The 24489-nt window shown below is 44.1% G+C and overlaps 1 protein-coding gene across 15 annotated transcripts in view; it reads left to right on the top strand.

The window, feature by feature from the left end:
- Positions 1-24489, top strand: part of tmem94 (transmembrane protein 94) — a 299501-nt gene that overhangs the window by 246784 nt on the left and 28228 nt on the right. For 8 of the 15 annotated variants that reach the window (XR_015839981.1, XR_015839982.1, XR_015839980.1 and 5 more), the window contains 2 exons: positions 1457-1550; positions 5759-5929. Coding sequence is in view for 8 of the 15 variants with exons in the window: in XM_088283675.1 (XP_088139801.1) it covers positions 1457-1550; positions 5759-5929 (265 nt within the window). In the remaining 7 variants the exon portion in view is untranslated. Of the gene's footprint in view, positions 1-1456; positions 1551-3076; positions 4514-5758; positions 5930-18310; positions 20365-24489 lie in introns of those variants that run through there. The other 7 variants (XM_088283674.1, XM_088283679.1, XM_088283678.1 and 4 more) reach the window with 5 other exon arrangements.

The raw sequence follows: 24489 nt of genomic DNA, 5'->3' as shown, positions 1-24489 counted from the left end.
CCTTCGCCGCAATGGACAAAATGCTTAATGACTCGCCTGCACATGCTGCTAAAAATCCAAAACATCACATCTACATAGAGTCGTGACCCGAAGACATCTGTTTATATTCTGTTATCACACATCAGGCCTTGCAAAATCATCAATATTTTATTAGTTTGTCGTGTAGTTTTTTTTAAAATGGCTCGCTATGGCCCTCTAGAAATTAAAAAAAAAAAGCAACCCTGCTTGTGTGTTTCACATAGCTTTTTGAAAATTTTATGGAGTATGTATAAGGCCAAGGCCTACAAAAAAAGTCTCTGGGAGCGATGAGCTAAATTGCACAGGAAGTCAGCAATTTTGAACTTTAAGGGGGCGGGTGTCCACAATGGACTAAAATGCTTAATAACGCCGCTGCACATACTCCAAAAAAAATCCCAAACTTTACCTGTACATAAACATCCCATGCTAAAGGCATCTATATGTTATTATTCTGTTATACACACAGCGCCACCTAGTGGTAAAATTCGACTGAAAATTTGTCAGAACAGCCTCAAGGCCGGGCCATTACGGAGCCGCAAAGTCTGAGTATTCTTTGTGGCAACAAATGCTCTTGTAACATGACTCATATGATCCTATCTACTAAAATTTTTTTACATTTGAGGATAGTCCAACCCGGAAGTTATTTTCGTTGATGTTTTTCTGTGAGCAGGTTAACAAGGTCTATCTCTTATTTGCCATGAGGAGTGTTAGGCCATCAGGATGTCACAATACGAAATTTGTCATTTTTCGTGAAAGGCTGTGGGTGTGGCTTCACTTCACACAGTTTTCCAATAAAACAACGCTTATTTTGGGGATCTAAATATGAATGAAAACAAATTAAACTTTGCACACACATCAGGCCTGGCAAAATCATAAATATTTTATTAGTTTGTCATGCAATTCTTTAAAATTGTCTCACTATCGCCCCCTAGATATTGAAAAAAAAAAAACAGCCCCAGATCTGTGTTTCACCAAACTTTTTGAAAATGTCATGAAATATATACAAAGCCAAGACCTAATAAAAAGTCTCTTGGCGCCACATGCTAAATTGAACAGGAAGTCGGCCATTTTGAATTTACTTAAAACATTGACGAAGCTTTGACAACAAAAGCTGCTCTAACTTTAACTACACAAAAATTCCTCCAGCCTCGGATGTGTCTTTCACCTAGCTTTTTAAAAAATTGATGGAGTATGTACAAGGTCAAGACCTACAATTAAGTCTCAGGGAGCCATATGCTAAATTGCACAGGAAGTCGGCCATTTTGAATTTACTTCAATCATTGATGTGGCTTACCTACTCTGAATTTACTTTACAGGGTCTACCTACCATATATAATCCTGCATGCGAAATAATTTTGAACATATGACAATGTTTTACAGTTGTTTTTGGAAGTGACATCAGTAATCCCTTGGTGCTTTTTCCACCCTCTCCTTTCAGTGGTGATCTCGCTCAGCTATGTCCACCGTTCCCAATCTCTCTGGAGAAAGAGTCCTTTTAGCAATTCCTGGTGGTGTCTCACAGTACCTGTGGTGTAAGTCATAGCCTCCTTTGCATCATTATTGAAAATTACACCGAGTTGTAAAATGTCCATCTAAATCTTTGATCTACAGGTTTTTTCTTCCTTTAAGTTACTTCAATTTGAAATATTACACATTGAATATGATCTTAAACAGACAAATCCCCAGACCTCAGACTTAAGTGGTGCACATGAAATAATTGGGAGGGCCCACTTATTAGTCAAACCCTAGAGACAGTACTTGCATTGCACCACATATTTGATGCCAGCGTACTCTATTCATGCACCACTGCCACTCCCAGTCACAAGTCTTGATTGGCGCTCTTTGCGACAAACGCTCACTGTACCAGAGACATTTACTTTATATTTACATTGACGTAGCTTGAGTATGTTGATGTCGTAAGCTGTCTTGGATATGGAATCAAAGAGGCACGGCTGTTGTGATTTTGTGCAGCTGTGCCACTAAATAAATAAATTCTTAAATGTTTCCAATATGGGCCCCCCATTGGGGAGGCCTACTGATGAGATTCTGGGGTGTGCCTTATACTTTGGACAATATGCACACCCTTTGGCGAGGCCTACTGACAAGAATCCAGGGTGTGCCTGATAATTTGGCATATATGGCTGCCCCATTGGGGAGGCTGACAGATGCTGAATGGGTTAAAGTTGGAACAGTTAGCATCAGTTGAAAAATGTAGAAATAATAGGAGAAAAAAAAAGTTTTTAATTTTGTTATCGCTATTTTACATATGAAAAATTTAATTTTGGGGACATGAGTAGCCATACTCTTAATGGAATCTGGAGTGGAATGGTTTGAATCGGTCAAAAAATTTGGACAAAGGAAGAAAAAAAAAAAACGTCTTAATTTTTTGTGGGTATTTTAATTGTGAAAATGTTTAATTTGGGAATGGTTTGAATCAGGCAAAAAGTTAAGAAATTATAGCAAAAAATAGATAAAGTATTTTTTTCAAAATATGGTGTTGTCTAATTGGAAAAATGGTGAGATTTTTGGTAGGTTTTGAGCATTGTTTGGCATAAGATGAACTGTTAAAAGTTGGAACGGATTGAATTGATCAAAAAATGTCAATTTGAGGAGAAAACCCCCCAAAATTTTCTTCATTTGCACTGTCTCCAGACCAAACAACATCGCTGGTCTCACCACAGTTCTATATATCTTTTCTTTCATTTTAGCTGAAACTCTTCTATCGCACATCACACCTGATACTTTTTTCCACCCGTTCTAGTCAGCCTGCACACGCTTCTTCACTTCTTTTCCACACTCTCCAATCCACACTCTGGACCAGAGATACTCAAACTCAAACCTTCTTGGTCTCTTCTCCCTGTACGCTCACTCTTCCTCTTGGGTCCCTCTCATTTACATGCAGATACTCCGTCTTGCTACGGCTAATTTTCATTCCCCTCCTGTCTGCTCTCTTCAGTCTTCTCACTGTCCCACTTCTTCTTGGCTAACCTCTTTCTCTGGATCAATTTCTGCACCTTCTCATTCCACCACCAAGTCTCCTTATCTCCTTTCCTTCCAGATGACAGACACACCAAGGACTTTCCTATCTGTCTCCCTGATCACATTTGCTGTAGTTGTCCAGTCATTTGGGAGATCCTCCTGACCATATAGAGCCCATCTGGACGCCTTCCTGAAGGTCAAACAACACTCTTCCCCTTTCAACTTTTTTTCCCTCTGCTCTGCCTTTGCCCTCTTTGTCGTTTTCACCACTAGAGTCATCCTACACACTATCATCCTATGCTGTCTGCCTACACACTCACCTACCACTACTTTGCAGTCGCTGTTCTCCTTCAGATTACACCATCTACACAAGATGTAGTCTACCTTTGTACTCCTACCTCCACTCTTGTAGGTCATCCCATGTTCCTGCCTGGAGAATATCAACAGCCATTTTCATGAACATCGGACCTTGCATAATACATCTGTTTGGAAAACTGATCACCACTAAAATCGCCCTCCTAAAAGGGCTTTTTTCCTGATGACTAAAGCCACAGATTGACGTGCCCTTACTTTGATCTTGGCTTCTGCATTTGTTTTGTTTTTTTCCATCTCAGACTATGCCGATATCATTTTTGTAATATGCTATGCATAATACTAGCATTGGTGATCCCATTGATATGCCACTTATCGTTATTGGCCGATTCTGATACGATCAGCTGCACGTTTTTCCAAATTTAGAGCTACTCACGATTATTATTTTTTTGATCATCGATTCTGTCCAGTATTTTTTTTCGATTGATGTTCAGATTTAAGAAAAATACAAAAAAACATTCTATCCAAATGATCATGTATTTATACAAAACAGGACTTTTTTTTTTAAAACTGTGTGCAGAAAATGCACAGACATTATTACATAAATATTCGCTCTATACATCATTATGAAATGTAGACTTTGGAAGAATTGCCCCGTTAGTATACTGAACTCATCTGTATTGATAAAGCACTTTAAGACAATGATGTATACAAAGTGCTGTACAAAAATTGAGCCAAAGGAAGTCATACAACAACAAACAAAACCATTTTTTAATGAAGACAGTAAAAAAAGAAATAGTGAGTATGTAAGACTCATGCTGAGCCATAAGCCAAAATTAAGAGAAGTTTTAAAGATGGGAAGCGAGGGGGCTTGCCGAACGTTTAACAACGGAAAAGGCTCGATCCCCTCTGAGCCATTGCTTAGTCTGCGGTACGGCTAATAGCTTCTGGTCCGCTGACCTGAGGCTGGTGCGTAAGGGTGGAGGGGTTCAGAGAGTGGGTGCGAGATATTTAAAGATCAAGAACAATCGAATCTTAAAAAGAACTCTTAAATGTACAGGGAGCCAGTGAAGAGATGCCAGAGTAGCAGTTATGTGTGACCAGCAGCATTTCAGACCAACTGTACACGTTTGATGGAGTATTGGCAGACTCCAAAATACAGTACAGTGCATTACAGTAATTCAGCCAAGATGTGTCAAAGGCATAAATTACTGTTTCAAAGTGCTGTTGAGAAAAGAGATACTTCATCTTAGCCAACTGCCTTAAATGAAAAAAGATGGAGTCATCAAAAGCCGCAATTTCACGGTCCAATTTAATATCACCGTCCAGTTTAAGACCCAAGTTGGAGACTGTTGGCTTTAGATAAGGAGCCAGGGGGCTCAGGTCAGAAGGATGAGAAATTCAAGGGCCACTGGGACCAAACACATAATGTCTGTTTTCTTTTCATTTAAATAAATGAAATTCAGCGCCATCCAGGTCTTGATTTTCTCCAGACTAGACAAAAGTGGCTTTGAGAAGGTGTCTTTTTTGCTCAATCTGACAGTCATCCGCATAGCAGTCAAAGGAAATAACATGTTTCTTGAGTTGGAACCCAAAAGGAGCAGATACAATGAAAACAGCAGAGGCCTCAGAATTGAACCCTGTGGAACACTATATAATGGAGCACTGTGGGACTCAGAGCAACCAAGACTAACACAAAGAGTTCTGTCAGCCAAATAGGATCAAACCACTCAAGGGCACCCCTTCTAATGCCCACCTGGTGCTGCAACAGAAGCTGTAACAAACACTGCAGTTAAGTCCAACAAAACCGGACATAGCCTTCAGTGTCATTTGCCAAGATGATGTCATTAAAAACATCAAAACAGGGCTGACTCTGTGCTATCATCATCTGTAAACCTGACTGGAAGACCTCTGTGACATTGTTAATCCAAGAACGGTATTAACTGCATGTGCACCACTTTATCCAGTTTTTTTTTTTTTTTCGAAATGGGTCGAAAATTGACATATCTTGATCAAGGACAAGTTTCATGAGCAAGGGTTGCACCACTGCATGTTTAAATTGTTGAGTTGAATTTAAGGGCTGATCTAAACATTTTACAAAGGTTTTCTTGATAGTAACAAAAATTACTTTACAAGTTATTGCAGAAATAGCTATGGCATTGTCCTGCCAAAAATGGTTGCAAGTTGTCTTTCATGTCGGTTTGTCAGTTGATGCACTTTTTAGTGGCAACGGATATTAAAATGAACAAGAAATTGAAGAAAACACAGAAATCTTTTTTTCTTTATTTTCCATGGCTGTATGCAAAAAGAAATTAAGTCAGTTTTGTTGAATTTATTTGGGAAATATATTTTGTACACATTAACATGAAAAATATTGAGGATACACTGCGGTCGTCAACAACCATGCATATCAAGTTTCATGATGTAAGTGATTGCTTCTCTCCTTCAGTCTTCTCAGTCAGATTGTCCAGGCCACTGTGGATTACCAGTTGTGGCATGACCCAGGCAGCCTCCTGAATTTTGGTCTGGGTGACATACCTCTGCTTGGCTGGCTGCTTGTTTCTCTGTCTCTTCTGCTGGTGGTAATAGTCAATGAGGTGGTGAAGTTACATGAGATAAGGTAAGACGTATACACTGTGTTCCAAGTTATGCATATGTGATTTAGTTTTTAAAGGGAGATTTTTATATATTATCCCTGTGCTGTCAAAACGTATGTATTTTTGTCTTTTGATTTTTTTTTTATAATGTTCACGTTAATGGGATGTCCGGAACGCGGTATCCCCATTAACGTAATTTTTTTTTTTAAATGACAAAGATGGACAAATGTGTTTTTCACAGGACAGCGATGATATGTTATATGTGGTTTAATCTATTAAATTTAAGCAGTAACAAAGTATAATTAAATAATTCTATTATATATTTATATTATATATTTATATAATTATATTTTAGTGATTATAATTACAGTCCTGAGTCCAGTAATGTGGTGTTACAAAATCAGGGCCATAAGACAAAATTAGATAAAAGAAGACGAGAAAACCATTTAGATAAACTGAACCAATCACCTTAATGGCCTTCCTTTCCTCTGCACCTGTTATGCAAAGTAGTGTGAACACCTTCCACAGTAAGGGACCTGCAAATCCTCTACACCCCATTTCAATGGACTGACAGCGCCTTCGAGCCTCCTCTTTGGCATTGCTCGACTAATTCCTGGTATATATATGTATATGAATCAGAATGCCCTTTACTGTCATTGTCATTGTACAACGAGATTGGAGAGGTCCTCTCTCCATTGCCATATAACAAAAATTTAATTAAATATATCAATGGAATTAATTAAAGATTAAATAAGTAAATAGACAATAAATATGAAAGTAAATAAATATTACACATTATGTTGCAGTTCAACAAGGTATGGGTAGTTGTGTGTGAGAGTTCAGCATGGAGATGGCTCTTGGGAAGAAACTGTTTTTTAGTCTGTTAGTCTTTATCTTGATGCACCTGTAGCGCCTGCCAGAGGGCAACAGGTCGAAGAGGTGTGAGCTCAGGTGAGTATTGTCTTTGATGATCTTGTGAGTATATGTATGTATGTATGTATATGTATATATATATATATATATATATATATATATATATATATATATATATTGTTGGAGTCGGGTCACCGTGGAAATGAGAAGTAGTTAGTAAATCAACCTTTAAAAGCCGAACTTACTCCAATGCGTGTACGTTTTTTTTGTGCTCAAGAAGAAAAGGGTAAAATAAAGACTCAACAACTGATTGGAGTTCCACTATTTACTTTCTTCAATTTCTGGCGTTCAGGAAATAGTACAAAGACAGATATCTGGGCAGCTTTTTCTTAATCTGACGAGAAAATGCGCACCATCTTTCAGCCCAGCTTCAGTTTTTATCGGAGTTTTTTTATGTCAAGGGTAATGTAGGTTGAATCGGTCGTCCTCGCTCCCTCCCACGGCACGGGTCCACGTCCAAGGAAAGGTCTTCCCCAGGTTAGTCATCGTCTGGATAGTTGATGATGGTCGATTCCCGTCTGGTCCCTTAGACTGGCACGCCAAGGCTGGCCTTCTCCGGCGGGCCGTCCCTCCGTCTCTCCCTCCGCTGGCATTCTTCTGTAATCTTGTCGGTGTGCATGTGTGCGTGTGAATGTGTAGGTGCAGGTGTATGTATATGTGCCTGTGTATGTGCACGTGTATGTGCAGGTGTATGTATATGTCTGTGTGTGTGTATGCGTATGTGCATGTGCACCGATCTCCAATTGTTATGTCTTTCGGAATGTGTTTTTCTTTTGATAGCGTCTGTGTGAGTCCTCCAGTGCCCAATTAGGTATGTTTGCATCCCTACAGCCAATGTGGAGAATGTGCTTCGTCATATTTGTCCATGAAGTGCTGTGAATGTGAGGGCAGCTCATGGACATGCTATGTGCGCAAATCTATTCTCACGACTGAGAATTTCAATAAAGTTCACACATTTAAGCTAAGTACTATAAATTTAGCATATGAGAATAATATAATAAATCAGTAAACATCAGGACTACAATCCCAGTCATTCTTGTGACCCGTGCTTCTAGTTTCATTTGATAAATGCTTCTTGTTTCATCAATGTTTAAAATATTCAGTAAATATGAACCTGCTAACTTTAATTATCGACATTCTCTCCCGCATGTGTTTAAAATAATGCCAGTAATCGTAATAGAATTCTTCAATATATATATGAATATATATATATATATATATATATATATATATATATATATACACTATATATATACACACACACACACACACATATATATATATATATATATATATATATATATATATATATATATATATATATGACAGCAAATCAATATCACAATAAATTCAAAAATTTTACCTCTAACGATAAATGCACGATAATTTCTCCCCCATGGACCAAAATCAATAAAAGATAAAAGATAAAGATGTCCTTTATTAGTCCCACAATAGGGAAATCTGAGGTGTTACAGCAGCAAAGATATAGATCACACAGAGTCGGCGGCGTAATGTAGCCGTTAATGTATAACATTAGCAGCAGACATTCATAAAAAGCATGCAAATATACACAGTACAAACATATCTAAGTGTAAGGAAACACTCCTAATGCCTGTCCATTATACAGAGGGGGAAACGCTGTAATGATAAAAACTACTGAATGATTGAAAATACTGCAATGATAAAAATATTGCAATGATAAAAGTACTGTAATGGTAAGAGTACTGAAATGATAGAAAAGTACTGCAATGATAGAAAATACTGCAATGATAAAAGTACTGTAATGGTAAAAAGTACTGCAATGATAAAATATACTGCAATGGTAAAAGTACTGTAATAGTGAACGTCCTGCAATGGTAGAAATACTGCAATGATAGAAGTACTGTAATAAGAATACTGTAATGGTAAACAAAATACATCATTGGTCAATATTTAAGTACACCATTGGCTGAAAGTACAGTAGTAGTGTATATGGCATCCTAGGACTGCACATTTGCACTAATGCCCTCCCGTTTGTAGGCCTGACCCAATGTTCTTGTTAAAAAGTCTGACAGCAGTCGGCAGGAAGGAGCGGCGAAATCTCTCTTTGGTACAGCGAGGGTGTAACGGTCTATCACTGAAGGAGCTGTGGAGTGTTCTCAGAGTGTCATTGAGTGGGTGGGCTGGGTTGTCCAGCATTGATGACAGTTTTGCCGTCATCCTCCTGCCCCCCACTGAGTCCACAGAGTCCAGGGAGCAGCCCAGGACAGAGCTGGCCCTACTCACTAGTTAGTCCAGTCTCTTTTTGTCCCGGCCCGAGATGCCTCCTGCCCAGGAGACCACTCCATAGAAGATGACTGATGAAACCACCGAGTCATAGAAGTTCCTGAGGAGTGTTCCCCAAATGCCAAAGGACCTCAGCCGCCTGAGTAGGAAGAGTCTGCTCTGACCCTTCCTATAGAGAGCGTCTGTGTTGTCGCTCCAGTCCAGTTTATTGTTCAGATGAACACCCAGGTACTTGTAAGTTGAGACCCTCTCAACGTCTGTTCCCTGGATATTCACTGGTGCAGGTGGAGAGTGCCGACGCTTGCGGAAATCCACCACCAGCTCTTTGGATTTCCCAGCGTTTATTTGGAGGCGGTTCTGCTGACACCAGACCACGAACCCCTGCGTAACCCCTCTGTAATCCCGATCGTCACCGTCAGTGATGAGGCCGACAATCGCAGAGTCATCAGAGAACTTCTGCAGGTGACAGGTTGTGGAATTGTATTTATAGTCCGAGGTGTAGAGGGTGAACAGGAAGGGAGCCAGAACAGTTCCCTGCGGCGCTCCCGTGCTGCAGAGGAGCACGTCAGACACACAGTCCTGTGTCCTCACGTATTGTGGCCGGTTTGTGAGGTAATCGTGGATCCATGTGATGAGGTGGTGGGCCACTCCCGCCTGCTCCAGCTTGTCTCCCAATAAGGCGGGCTGGATGGTGTTGAAAGCACTTGAGAAATCAAAGAACATGATCCTCACCTTGCCCCCCGCCTTCTCCAGGTGGGAGAGTGAAGTGTGGAGCAGGTAGATGATGGCATCATCCACACTGATGTCAGGCTGGTAAGCGAACTGGAGTGGGTCCATTGAGGAGATGACCAGGGGGCGCAGATGGACGAGGACCAGTTTCTCCAGGGTCTTCATCAGATGAGACGTCAGCGCCACTGGTCTGAAGTTGTTGAGCTCCTTCGGATGGGGTGTCTTTGGAACCGGAACCAGGCAGGATGTTTTCCACAGCTGGGGGACTCTGCCCAGCTTCAGGCTCAGGTTGAACATGTGCTGGACGATTCCACACAGTTGGTCTGCGCAGGATTTGAGGAGCTGGGAGCTAATCCCATCTGGGCCTGCTGCCTTCCTCGCCTTCATCTTCCTCAGCTGGTTCTTCACCTGAGATGCTGTGAGGAACAAGGCTGAGCAGGAGGAAGTGGTGGTTGTCTGATGAGGCTGGGAACTGGAGCCTGTGGAGAGAGAGAGGGGGAGAGAGGGTCTCGTTCGCAGTGGCAGGAGGGGTTGGTGGGGGCTGAAGCAGGGGAGCCTGGGCGGGGTCAGGCATTTGATCAAACCTATTGAAAAATAGGTTCAACTCATTTGCCCACTGAAGCCCCCCCCCCTTCTGGGTCTTACCTGGTTGTCCGTGGCCTGAGATGGTCTTCAGGCCCCTCCAGACATCCCTGGCATTGTTCCGCTGCAGTTGTTCCTCCATCCGCATCCTGTAGGACTTTTTCCCCTCTCGGATCCTCCTTCTCAGCTGACGCTGCACTCTTTTCAGCTCGTCCTTGTCGCCTGACACAAAAGCCCTCTTTTTCTCCTTCAGGAGAGCTTTAATGTCCGGTGTGATCCAGGGTTTGTTGTTGGAGAAACATCTTACAGTCCTGGTGGGAATGGTCTTCTCCATGCAGAAGTTTATATAGTCTGTAATTGTGTCTGTTAGACCATTAATGTCCTCACCGTGAGCTTCGCTGAATACCTCCCACACAGTTGTGTTGAAACAGTCCTTTAAGGCCTCCTCGGCTTCTCCAGACCATTGCTGAACTGTGCGTGTCACAGCTGGCGGACCAGAGGTTTGTACACAGGCAGGAGAGCAACCAAGTTGTGGTCAGCTTGGCCCAGCGGGGGGAGGGGCAGTGATGGGTACGCCTCCTTGGTGTTGGCATAGAAAAGGTCCAATATTTTATTGTCTCTGGTGTGGCAGGTTACATATTGTGTGAATGAAGGCAGAGAGGAGGAAGGAGAAGCATGATTGAAGTAACCAGAGATAATGAGCAGGGCATTTGGGTGCTGTGTTTGTAGCCTGCTCACAGCTGCAGTCAGTACGTCACAGGCTGTCTCACTGTTAGCAGAGGGCGTCACGTACGCCGCCACCGCGATCACATGACTGAACTCTCACGGTAAATAGAACGGACGCATGCTAACAGCTATCAGCTCAATGTCCCGACTGCAAAGTTGATCCTTAACAGTTATGTGCCCAAGGTTACACCATCTATCATTAACAAACACTGCCAGCCCTCCCCCTTTCCTCTTACCGGTCTCCAGTGTCCTGTCCGCGCGTAGTATTTGGAAGCCGTCCAAATCCACGACGGCGTCCGGCGTTAGCTCTGTTAGCCACGACTCCGTGAACACCAGCAAGCTAGCCTCCCGGACAATCCTCTCATGCCGGGTTAGCGCTGTTAGCTCGTTCATTTTATTGGGGAGGGATCGAACATTCCCCATAATAACGGACGGGAGGACGGGGTGGTATCGTCTCCTCCTTGCCTGGCGTTTAGCCCCCGCACGACATCCCCGTCTCTTCCTCCTCAGCTCGCGGGGGATATCGGGTCTTGCTCCGGGAGCCGGCGCGGGGTTAGCACGGAGTGCTAACAGCTGATCTCTTGAGTACACGATCGATCCGTAGGTCCGAGTTTCGTCTCCGGACACGATCGCGCAAAAAACAGCCCCCAACAGCAGTAAAACCACCGCAAGTTGTATGTCCATTGCTGAGAACGCACAAAAAAGTCTCAATAGTGAGCCACACTGCTGTAAACAGGCAGCCACTCGCGCGGCGCCGGAACCGGAAATCAAATAAATGCAGGAAATGCATGTTAACTTTTTTTTTTTATATTGACCAACTGGTACACATTACTTTCAATGGAAAATAAAAGAACGTAAATTATATGTACAAACATTCCAAATAGCTTGCTTTTGCATGACTTGAACAATGTCTCAAAGAACAGGAGAAAAGGGTTACCTCTAGCCAAACCTTTTTTCGTCCCGAAATGGAGTAGTTACTGTAGATATTATAGTAGAGTTACTGTGAAAGAGGAGCTTGTTAGGAATGTCCTGGAAGTTAAAAGAGTGTCAGATAGAGTGAATAACCTGAAGCTAGAAATCGAAGGTGTGATGATCAATGTTGTTAGTGGGTATGCGCCACAGGTAGGATGTAAGCTGGAGGAGAAGGAGAACTTTTGGTTAGACTTTGATGAAATGATGCGGAGCATCCCTAGCAGTGAGGGAGTTGTCATTGGTGCAGACTTCACTTTCTTGGACACACAACACCACAGCAGTGGTAAAGAAGGTCCACCAGCGTCTGCACTTCCTGAGAGTCCTCAGGAAATTCAACCTGGACAGGAAGCTGCTGCTGGCCTTCTACCACTCGTCCATCGAGAGCCTGCTGACGTACTGTGTCTCCACCTGGTACAGCGGCTGCATTGAGGCGGACAGAGTGAGGCTCCAGAGGACAGTCAAAACAGCGCAAAGGATTATTGGCTGCCCTCTCCCCTCACTGTCGGACATCTACACCGCCCGGTGCCTCAGCAGGGCTTTCAATATTGTCAAAGACAATACCCACCCAAACTCACACCTGTTCGACCTGATGCCCTCTGGCAGGCGCTACAGGTGCATCAAATCAAATACCAATAGATTGAGAAACAGTTTCTTTCCAAGAGCCATCTCCATTCTAAACTCTCACACACACACACACGACCACCCTTACCTTGCAGAACAGCAACGTGATGTGTTTTTATATATCCTATTCAGTATTATTTTCCATTGGACTAACTATTCTCTTATCTAAATTATATACTTAACTGAATTATTTTTGTATTGCACTGGAGAGGGGAGCTCTCTAATCTCGTTGCACACTTGAGTACAATGACAATAATTGGATTTCTGATTCTGATTCAATGGACATGTTGGTGGAGGAAACAGTTTTGATGGGCAGGTTTGATAGTGGTTGACTTTGCAAAAAGGATGGACATGGCTGTTGTCTTCCAGAAGTGGCGGGAACATTGGCTGACCTCCAAGAGTGGAGGTAGGAATACACAGGTAGACTACATCTTGTATAGACTGTGTAATCTGAAGGAGATTAGTGACTGCACAGTAGTGGTAGGTAAGTGTGTAGCCAGACAGCATGAGATGGTAATATGTAGGATGACTCTGGTGGTGTGAACAAAAGGGCAAAGGTGGATCAGAGGACAAAATTTGGATGAGGAAGTCTGGAAGAGAATAGACCGGATTACAGGGACATGCAGCGGAAGGTGAAAGTGGAAGTGACAAAGGCCAAACAAGGGGTTTACGATGACTTGTATGCGAGGGTGGACAGTAAGGAGGGAGAGACCGATCTATACAGGTTGGCAAGGCAGAAAGACAGAGATGGGAAGGACGTGCAGCTGGTTAGGGTAATACAGGATAGGGATGGAAGTGTTTTGACAGATGCCAGTAGTGTGATTGGAAAATGGAAAGAGTACTTTGAAGAGTTGATGAATGAGGAAAATGAGAGAGAACAAAGAGAAGGAGAAGCGACTGCTGTGAACCAGGAAGTAGCAAAGATCAGTAAGGATGAGGTGAGAAGAGCATTGAAGAGGATGAAGAGCGGAAACACACTCTGCCCTGATGATATACCCGTGGAGGAATGGAAGTGTCTAGGAGAGATAGCAGTAGAATTTCTGACTGGGTTGTTCAACAGGATCTTAGACAGTGGGAAGATGCCCGAGGAATGGAGGAGACGTGTGCCGGTGCCCATTTTTAAGAACAAGGAAGATGTGCAGAGCTGTGGCAACTTCAGAGGAATAAAGCTGATGAGCCACACAATGAAGCTGTGGGAAAGAGTGGTAGAATCTAGACTGAGGGCAGAGGTGAACCTCTGTGAGCAGCAGTATGGCTTTATGCCAAAAAAGAGTACAACAGCAATATTTGCTTTGAGGATGCTGATAGGGAAGTACAGAGAAGGTCAAAAGGAGCTGCATTGTGTCTTTGTAGATCTGGAGAAAGAGTGTCCAGAGAGGAACTGTGGTTCTGTATGAGGAGGTCTGGAGTAGCAGAGTGTGTTCAAGTGGTGCAGGATATGTATGAGGACTTTAAGACAGTGGTGAGGTATGCTGTAGATGTGACGGAGGAGTTCAAGGTGGAGGTGGGACTACATCAGGTATCAGCTCTGCGTCCCTTCTTGTTTGCTATGGTAATGGACAGGATGACAGACGATATTAGACAGAATCTCCATGGACTATGATGTTTGCAGATGACATTGTGATCTATAGTGAGAGCAGGGAACAGGTGGAGGTGAAGCTTGAGCCGTGGAGGTCTGCCCTGGAATGACGATTAGCCGTAGCAAGACGGAGTACCTGTGTGTGAATGAGAAAGGGCCCAAGTGGAAGAGTGAGCTTACAGGGAGAAGAGACCAATAAGGTGGAGGAGTTTAAGTATTTATGGTCAACAGTCCAGAGCAATGGAGAGTGCGGAAAATAAGTGAAGAAGCGTGTGCCTGCTGGCCGGAATGGGTGGAGAAGTGTCAGGTATAATGTACGATAGAAGAGTTCCAGCTAAAATGAATGGAAAGATTTATGGAACTGTGGTGAGACCAGCGATATTGTCTGGTATGGAAATAGTGCCACTGAGGAAAAGACAGGAGGCAGAGCTGGACGTGGCAGAGATGAAGATGCTGAGATTCTCTTTGGGAGTAACCAAGATGGATAGGATCAGGAATGAGCGCATGATAAGGACAGCACATGTTAGAGGCTTTGTAGATAGTCCGAGAGGCCAGACTGAGATGGTTTGGACATGTCCAGAGAAGAGATTGTGAGTATATTGGCAGAAGGATGCTGAGTTTCCAAGTGGACATGAAAGTAGTTCGGGTGAGAGCAGAGGAGGCAGAGGACAGGGTTAGATGGAGAAAACTGATTTACTGTAGGAAAAAGCCAAAAGGAAAAGAAGAAGATGTAAATATCTATATGTATCTATATGTATATACAAAAAAAGCAGCTGGGATTAGGCTCCAGCATGCCCGTGACTCTCATGAGGCGTAGTGACTCAGATCATGGATGGATGGATGAATATTTGGAATGTCCTTTGTTACAGCTGCAGCTGTTGTGAAATGCGATACATAAAGTTGGATTATATTGTAAAAATTAACATACCGTATTTTCCGGACCATAGGGCGCACTTTAAGGTCCCAAATCTTCCCCAAAACAAACGAGGCGCCTTGTAAAGCGACGCGCCCCTTATATTGACTAAGCATCACTCTCGACCGTCAACCCTTTTACTCATTGGGCTGTTCGGAGTGCATGTTAGCACACCCTGCTGGTCAAAGTTTGAGTCATCTATGCTTCGAATTGACTGTGACTAATACATTATGTGACGATGGTGTTTGGGTGATGGTGTAGGAGAAAGCTGGACAAAAGGGCGGCTGTCCACAATGTTGTAGTCTGTCTTATCATTTATGTTATTGCAAGCAAGAAACGTCCCAGGTTTAGACAACAGACTGCAAAAAGCCCAAAGCACAACACGCACATCTCTCTAAACAGCCATGTGATTGGCTGAGTCTAAGTGGCTCCCAAGAAGCCATTGCTGTAATTGGCTAAGGCTGAGTGGCTCCCAAGAAGCCATTGCTATAATCTTTTTGTGTTATTTTTATTTCTTTTGGGTATATAGATGGCACGAGAGATACATGTTTTGTATTAATCTCATTTCTTTGTTTCAGTGTTTGCTTGTATGCTGAGTTTTTTTTGTTTTGATTTGAAACCGTGACTCTAAGGAGTGTGGTGACCAGTGAAGTCTCTCCCCTGACGTTGTCTTGTAGACATACAGTGAAACCCCGGTTATTGCGGTTAATGGGAACCGAGACCACCCGCGAAAAATGAAAATCCGCGAAGTAGCGGCGCCCCTTCAAAAATGCTTAAAAAAACCTATACAGGTATACAGTATTACCCCCCTGTATACAGTACACCATATGGAATACGGGTAGAGAGAGAGAGTGAAATTCATGTTATAACAAAAAAAAACAAATTATTATTAAAAATTATTTTTTTATTCCCCAGCCATTATTTTTGTATTTATTCAATTACTTCTTTTTGTATTTATTTAATTACTTCGACTTTTACCTGCTGGTACGCCATCCGGTGTGCCCTGTGAATGTTATGATCCTCCAGTTCTGCTGGAGGATTGAGCAGGACTCTCCAAACGCAGACACAGGGAAAAAAGGTGGTGATACAAACATATTTATTATAATCACAATATAGTCAGTATCCAATTACAATCTAGGACAGGCGCGGGCAAACTACGGCCCGGGGGCCACATGTGGCCCGTTAAACGTTTTAATCCGGCCCGCTGAACTTGTAAAAATTTAAAAGAATGAACCTTGTTTGTTTTATTTTCTAAATACTGTGGTTTTTCAAAGACATATATATTGTTGTAATGCTTTTGTTCACTTTCATTTCAAATTAAATGTATTTATTCTCTCCGATGAAGTGAGGTTACCCAAACACTCCATCCATGTGCTTCTGGTCCGGCCCCTCTGTCAAATTTTAGAACCCATTGTGGCTCGCCAATCAAAAAGTTTGCCCACCCCTGATCTAGGACTATGAGGGTCTATCGGCTGTAATATATATAATACCAATCTATCGGCGGAAAGAACGTAAAGCGCTGGTGGAACACTCGCACCAGGAAAAGGGAATAACTATAGAACGAAAAACGCTTGCAAAAGGCAAGGAATGACTAACGAAGATTGCTTACCACGGAAGGATAAGAGGAGAACAATCATCGACAGAAAAAGAGAACAGAAAACGAGCCGAGCTGTAGCTGATAACGAAATGAAAGAAAAACGCGACAACAAGAAACACTTGAACAAGATAACGATCGAAGTACGGGAGCATGAGAGAGTAGGATAACAATCCGACGCCAGGTAGTCAGTGTAGGTGGATTATATAGTGAGTGTAATCAGTGAGTGAATGGGAATCCGGTGCGGGGCTGGTGGGCGCGTCTCGCAGCAGCTGACGGCATGGCGCGAGACGATCGCTGGAGGAACGCCCACACAGCCGAAAAAACAAAAACACACGCGGCATGACAGGCACGGATCATGACAGTGAAATGAAAGGTGGCATTCTTCATTTATTTATTTATTCATTCATAACTGACAGCCTCGCGCTCCGCTCGTGCCCGGGCGGAAGAGGTACTCCTCTTCGGCTTAATTGTCACGCACGCCGGACCTGCTCCCCCGAAGCGTGTCTCCGTTCGGTTGAACTCGGTTTCATTTTTCCCCGCTCGTGCCCCGGGCGGAAGGTGCTCCTCTTTGGCTTAACTGCCAGGCACGCCGGCCGGCCTCCTCCGGAGCTCTTGTACGGTCCCGAACGGAGCGAAATGTCGCCCCACTCGTGCCCGGGCGGAAGGTGCTCCTCTTCGGCTTAACTGCCACGCACGCCGGCCGGAGCTCTGGTACGGTCCGAACCGCGCGAAATGTCAACCCAAATCGTGCCCGGGGGAACGTGCTCTTCTTCGTCCACTCTCCTCTTCGCCCACGCTCTTCTTCGGCGCACGCCGGCCGTCTAACCGCTCCAGCGCCCCGTCGTGCCGCTCGGCGAAACTACAATGCCCCCGCGGAGCGAATGGAGAGCCCCGATCGTGCCTGGCAAAAAAGTTTTTAATTTTCGAATATTTTTTTTAGACCCGCGAAGCACTGAACCCGCGAAAGGTGAACCGCGAAGTAGCGGTGTTTCACTGTATTGCCATGACACCTCTTATTGGTTAGAGTCAGTGTTATTGGCAGTGATTCCTTATAGTTTCAGGACATCTGTCATTGACTTGGGGTGATATCTCTGACAGCGATCCTTTAAGGGATTGAGTCCTGGTGAGCTGGCATCATCAGCAAGCGCCGAGCTAGCGCGAGCGCCGAGCTAGCGCGAGCCGAGCTAGCCTTGTAGTGTGGCGCGCCTAGTATATGCATTAAATACGGAAATAACACCCTCAACTGGTGTTGCGCCCTTTGATGCAGCGCGTCTCATGGCCGTAAAAATACGGTAATTGTTGCAATGATGGTTAACAAATAATAATGATAATTATAGCGCTATTAACATTATGTACAAGTAGTGTGCTGCACCTCTCTAGTTGTATAAATGAATAATAACCAAACAAGATCATTTTAACAGATACAAGTAGCAATGTTACATGTTGAACGTCTAAGGATTTTTGGTTTGTCTTTTTGTCAATTTCAGGGTGCGAGTTCGCTACCAGAAGAGACAGAAGCTGCAATTTGAAACAAAGCTTGGAATGAACTCTCCATTCTGATCAGAAACTTTTGGGACGTTGACCTGTAATTATTCTCAAAACCATGAATAACCAATGAAGGGTATTTTCCACCTTTTAGTAATACAGTAATGTTGTTAAATACTACTACGACTAAAAGTACTAATGCTACTAAAACACATCTTTTTGTGTGCTTTTGTAGGCTTCAACTGAAAACTGGGGTCTTTTTCTTTTTGTATTATTATCATTTTGTTCAGTATAACAGGTTCGTCGTTCGATTTGACGAAAAAAGACAATTTCTCTTTTGTGGTGGTTTGAGTCACTTTGTCCTTTCGGAATCACTGTGCTATTATTGATTCCCCATCTGTTGAGCATTCCCTGATATTATATACACAAACTTACAGGCATGAAATAAAATTATTATTAAAGCATCTGGCAACAATGAACAGCAGCTTTTTTTTTTAACAGAAAGCTACTTTTAGGGTACTGATTAATGTCAACGGCTTCTGGTTTGATACACACTTCTGAGATAAGAAATTTCCTCATTACTTTTATTTAGTTTGTCATCAAATATTTTTATTTGTATATGCGTGGGTGTGTGCATGCGTGTGTGTGTGTGGGTCTTTATCCTTGTGTACTCCCTGTGTGTGCATGTGTGTATGTGGCTTGAGGGGGTATTTTGGGTTTGTTTTCAACTCATGTAAAGTTTGATAGAGTAGAGTTTGATACCTCCGCTGTTAGTGCTGATATTCTATGATGTAGTCTGGAATGTGGTAGTAATTCAATGCTGTCCTGATTTGATCATGGGGAAATGATCCAAAGGCCAGTTCCAACTATATTACTGTCAGGTTGCCTTTCCTTGACCTAGCTTCAAGACTCAAGACCCCTGTATGTTCCAGGTTTCCTGCAAAGTCTGGGATCTCCCCATTTTGGGCAGAATTACTCAGATATCCGTTTCCAAACATCTACACAGTCATCCTTTTCGACAGCACTGAGAATAGAGATAGTTTGAAACTGGCCTATGGTTCCCAAGGCCACTTTTAACCGAACAAACGACAGGTACGACAAATAGCTAAAAATTTACCGGGAAATCACTATCGGCATTTGAACGACATCTTGATTGGTAGGAAGAAAATTCAGAACACCTCTGCCTTCGAACGCAGAGTTGTGTGACAAGAGAAATGCGTGGTCTCACCGTTGGATAGCTGCGTCTCCCACAGTGACAGTTTCATCTTGAACGCACTTATGCTGTTATGACCCTGCAATATAGTGTTAAGTGTATTCAAGTGTTGTGTAATGTCAACCATGAACGCAAGATCCCGCACCCATTCCATTGCATTTAAGTTCCTTTACTGGGTGTCCTTTCTTCTCCACGAACTGTTCAATTTCCCCTCGTAGATCAAAGAAGCGCTTGAGTACTTGTTTAGGAGAGGTGAATGGTGAAGCAAGTTTGCCAGTTTATTTTTACTTGGACACATGTTGCTAATGTTTAGTTCTTGTAACCAACTCGTGTGAGTGCCATATGCTGGACGTGAGCACCTTTACACAAACTCTTAAATGTATGGCGGGCCAGATTAAATAATCCAACGGGTCGTGTCTGGCCCGCGGGCCGTATGTTTGACGTGTCCGTGCAAAATGATGTAAAAATGTGTGTTCTTCTCAGACTGATTAGCAATTTTTCCTTTATGGACTGTTTCGCATGATGTCAGCAATCAGAAGAGGACGGCCACCCGGAACTGCTGTGTGATGAGGACATTAATGGACGGGTCACTGCCAGAAGCTTCAATCTATTCATGTCTCACTCTGGCCCCATAGGCCTGTCTCTCCATTCCCAATTTTTCATAATTTTTCATTTAAAAAAAAAAAAGAAATTGTCATTATCATCATGTATCACCGCTGTGGTGTCGTATCTTATGGAAAAGTCTAAACAATGCAATACTATTTTGTGACCTATCATGGACTGGGTGTGTGTTATTTACCGAATGTGAGCAATAAAACCTGTGGAGCACATGAGCTAGCTAAAGCAACAAACTATTTCTTAATCAGTTTTCACAGACCCTAAATTAAAATATTTTATCAGTCATTCTCCTTGTTGAAGGCTAGGTATGACGAGACTGGCTGAGGCTGAAAGACTCCCAGAATTGGATTTGAAACTGTGACTGTAAGGAGTGTGGTGAGTAGTGACAACCTTCCCCTGACATTGAAGATCTTACCCTGTTCAAATTTGTGTGTCTGTCACGGGTTCGTTTGTGGAAAAAATGATAATGATGGCACAGTCATGACGTTCAGTGGTTTTTAATGACCCCAAAAAATGCCCAGTAGGTGAAAAATATATTTACAGTGACAACTCAAGTTACAAAATAACTAAAATAAAGCAATCCAAAACAAAGAAAATATTTACAATTGAAAATTCGACTTTGACTTCAACTTAGCTTTGTTTGCTTATGGTCTGCAACAGCTAGTCACCCACAACGTTACTAGGCTCAAGCACCCTGACAAATGAATTTGGAACTCCTTAAATATGCTTTAGCCCCTCCCTTTGGGCAAACCATTTAAGATAATCTTGGTATTTATAATTATAATATTAATATTCCAATTTCAATGTCTGTTAACTAAATAGTAACCAAAAGTCACATAAATAATATCAGCAAATTACGACAAAATAATACAAATAATTGGCTAAAAATGGTTCCGTCCAGTCAAGTGACCTCCTCTTCCGCCTCCGATCGCCATTCATAGCACAATAAGGAATTGCCTTGTTTTGGTCCGTATGACGTGTCCAACCAAGGCGGCAGTATGCAGGTGAGTGAGTGGTCGTGTGTGCGCGTATGTGCGTGTCGAGCGAGTGTCGAGTGTGCACCCCCAACATCAGCATTGAGTTTCACAAATTGTCCAGGCAGTGATGAAACAGTCTTTATGCAAAATATGACCGTGGACTCTTGCATGGGTCCGTGGGGAAAAGTCTGAATGGAGCGTAGCTCCGTGGGAACAATACAGCCGATGCCCTGAGGGAGTGACATCATTCGACGGCGCTCTGTCACATTATCCCCCACCTCCACGAGGTTGGCGATGTGCGGCAACCTTGACAGGTAGTCTGCCACCACATTGGACTTGCCAGCTCAATGTCGGATCGGGAACCGGAACGGCTGAAGGGAGAGGTTCCAACGGGTGAGACGGCTGTTGTGGTCTTTCATAGAGCCAATCCACGTCAGAGTGCGATGATCCGTCTCTAAGTCAAACTCTCGCCCCAGCAGATAATACTTCAGGTTCTCCAGAGCCCATTTGATAGCCAGGCCCTCCTTCTCTGCAGTGGAATACCTCGTCTCACGAGGCAGCAGCTTGCAGCTTAGGTAGAGCACAGGTTGTTCTTCCCCAGGGGCACCTTGGGCCAGGACTGCGCCTTGTCCCACTGCTGAGCCATCAGTCTGTACCAAGAACCGCTGTCCGAAGTCGGGACTCCGTAGGAATAGAGAAGAGCACAGGCTCAACTTGAGGGTTTGAAATGCAGTCTCACATACCTCAGTCCAGGCCGCAGGATTCCTCTGGTCCTTCCCTGTCAGGGCTGTCAGAGGGGCGGCAATGGTAGCAAACTGTGGGACAAATCTCTACCAACCAGCCAAACCTAAGAAGGACCTCACCACCTATTTTGTACGAGGGGGTGGGCAGCTGCGGATGGCCTCAACTTTGTCCACCTGTGGTCGAACCTCACCTCGCCCAAGCTAGTAGTCCAGGTACCTCACCTCCTCTCTTGCCAACTGACACTTGCCGGGATTCAGTGTCAGGCCCGCCTTCTGTATGTGGTCGAGGACTCGCCCCAGATGCGCCAAATGCTGCTCCCAGGTGTCACTGATGATGACCACATAATCCAAGTAGGCGGTACAGTCCTCACACTCCTGCAGGACGCTGACTATCAGCTTCTGAACGTGGCGGGAGCTCCATGGGGACCGAACAGCATTACGGTGAATTGGAAGAGGCCCGCAGGTATCCGGAATGCACTTCAAATGGGGAGAATCTCGTGAAGGCTGAGGGAAACTCTCGGTAAGCAAAGAGCAGGAAGGGCAGTCATTGGCCCCAGTTACGTCCGCTGTCAGCAACAAACTTCTGCAGCATCTTTTTCAGAGTTTGATTGAAGCGGTCCACGAAGCCGTTCGTCTGAGGGTGGTACCGAGTGGTCTTGATCGCTGAAATCCCTAACTGTGGATGGAAGTGCTGTGGGAAGTCTGGATGTGAAGTTGCTGCTCTGGTCTGTGATGATCTCATCGGGAACAGCTGAAAAACAGCTGGACAAGACAAGGCAGCACAGCAGGTGCATTAACAGTGCGAAAGGGAAAAGCCCCAGGGTCCCGGGTGGCGGAATCACTGACAACTAAAATGTATTGCTATCCTCCACTACTATGCACTAGTGGTCCAACTATGTACATGGCTATCAATAGCTTTGGGCCCCGCCTCCAGCAGCACCTCCAAAAGCACAGGTAAGTCCCACCCCAGGATGGCAGATACCGGTAATTTTTCCACTACCGCCACAGTCATAAAAAGGGTTGCTGATTCACCACGATAGTCACCTCTGCCATAAGGTAAGCATGTTGATACTAGGTCGCTTCGCACCAGTGTGAGAAAGCTACCCATATACACCAGAACAGTCACAAGTGCCCCGTTAATAGTAATGTCTTTAAACTTTTGCTGCACTCCCTCAACGCTGACAGCCTCAGCCCAGGGATTATAACATGCCCTGTTGAGTTTAGCTTTTCTAATGGGGCACAGAGAAGCTTTGTGTCCGGCTTACTGGCAAATAAAAGCAAATAAACTTACCGGGACTATGCGAACTGCAGGGCGAAGTCTCCAGGCCGCTGCGTATAGCTCCTAGCTGCTGGTCTGGGCTGCCAAGCTTGGCGACTGGAACCACTTTGGTGAACTGTTGCACCTCCTATTCGAGCATTTAGTTATTGTAGTACTAGCTTTGCTGCAGCTAGCCCATCTGTTGGCTCGTGCTCCTTCACCCAGGTGCGGATGTCTGCTGGGAAGACTCATAACAGCTGTTCCAAAATGATCTGGTCACAGACCTGCTCCTTCGTGTGCTGCGTATATATTGTTTGCATAGACTCTTGAACCGATGGTAGGTCTCTGTGGGGTTTTCTCCGGGTGGAACTGTGATAGACAGGAATATCAATGGTGAGACATCAAACTTGTTCAGAAGCGCAGCCTTCAGGGCCAAGTAAGAGTGAGCCCTCTCTTTGTCCATGGCTGTTTACGCCTGTTGTGCTTTTCCAGTGAGAAATGGCACAATTCGACACGCCCATTCGCTCTCTGGCCAACGCCATGTTCTGGCAATACGCTCCAAGCGAAGAAGTAAATTTTCAATGACTTCCCCAGCCAGATACTGTGGGATCTTGGGATTTGGCACTCCGGCCCCGCGGGTGAACTGTGGTGTGGTCGCGGAGCAGGCGTAAAACAAGTCTAATCTGAAGCTCCTAGTTGACCTTTCAGATGGAGATGTAAGGTGGGACGGTCCTGCACTAGGTGCTACCCGCCTCTGTTCTTCCCTCGGCTGACCGAAGTGTGAGACCATTAAGGAATTCCGGAGCCCTCTGAGTTCTGCCAGAAAACCCTCCTTTCTTTCCTTCTGTCCCACCAAAAAAGTCCGCACGACAGCTATCAGTTCCTTTTCTACACTTGGACCCCCTAGTGCCGAATCAGAAGCAACACCTTCACCTTCTTCCTGCTTTGGTGAGCATGCCCCCATACTCTTTAATGGAGGCCGACCCCGTGCTCATCCTCTTCGACTGGCCATCCCACTCCTGACACCAAATGTGTTTTGTCGTGTATGCGCGTGTGCGTGTCGAGCGAGTGTCGAGTGTTCACCCCCAACACCAGCAATGAGTTTCGCGAATTGCCTAGGCTGTGATGAAACGGTCTTTCTGCAAAGTAAGACCGCGGACTCTTGCATTGGTCCGTGGGAAAAAGTCTGAATGGAGCGTAGTTCCGCGGGAACAAAATAGCCAATGCCGTGAGGGAGTGACATCATACTAACCAATGGCTGGCTGTATTGTCACAAAAGCTTTAGCGCCTGTGGGACTGTTGATGACACATGACTAACGCAGTTTAGTCTTTTGAAGAAGTCTTTTTCAAAATTTCAAGCTAGCATGTGTGA

The sequence above is a fragment of the Idiotropiscis lumnitzeri genome, chromosome 20, assembly GCF_059441095.1.
Source record: "Idiotropiscis lumnitzeri isolate Australia: NSW breed Sydney's pygmy pipehorse chromosome 20, RoL_Ilum_1.0, whole genome shotgun sequence".
Classification (NCBI taxonomy): Eukaryota; Metazoa; Chordata; class Actinopteri; order Syngnathiformes; family Syngnathidae; genus Idiotropiscis; species Idiotropiscis lumnitzeri.
The sequence above is the reverse complement of the archived record's forward strand: the minus strand, read 5'-3'. Positions and strand labels throughout refer to the sequence as shown.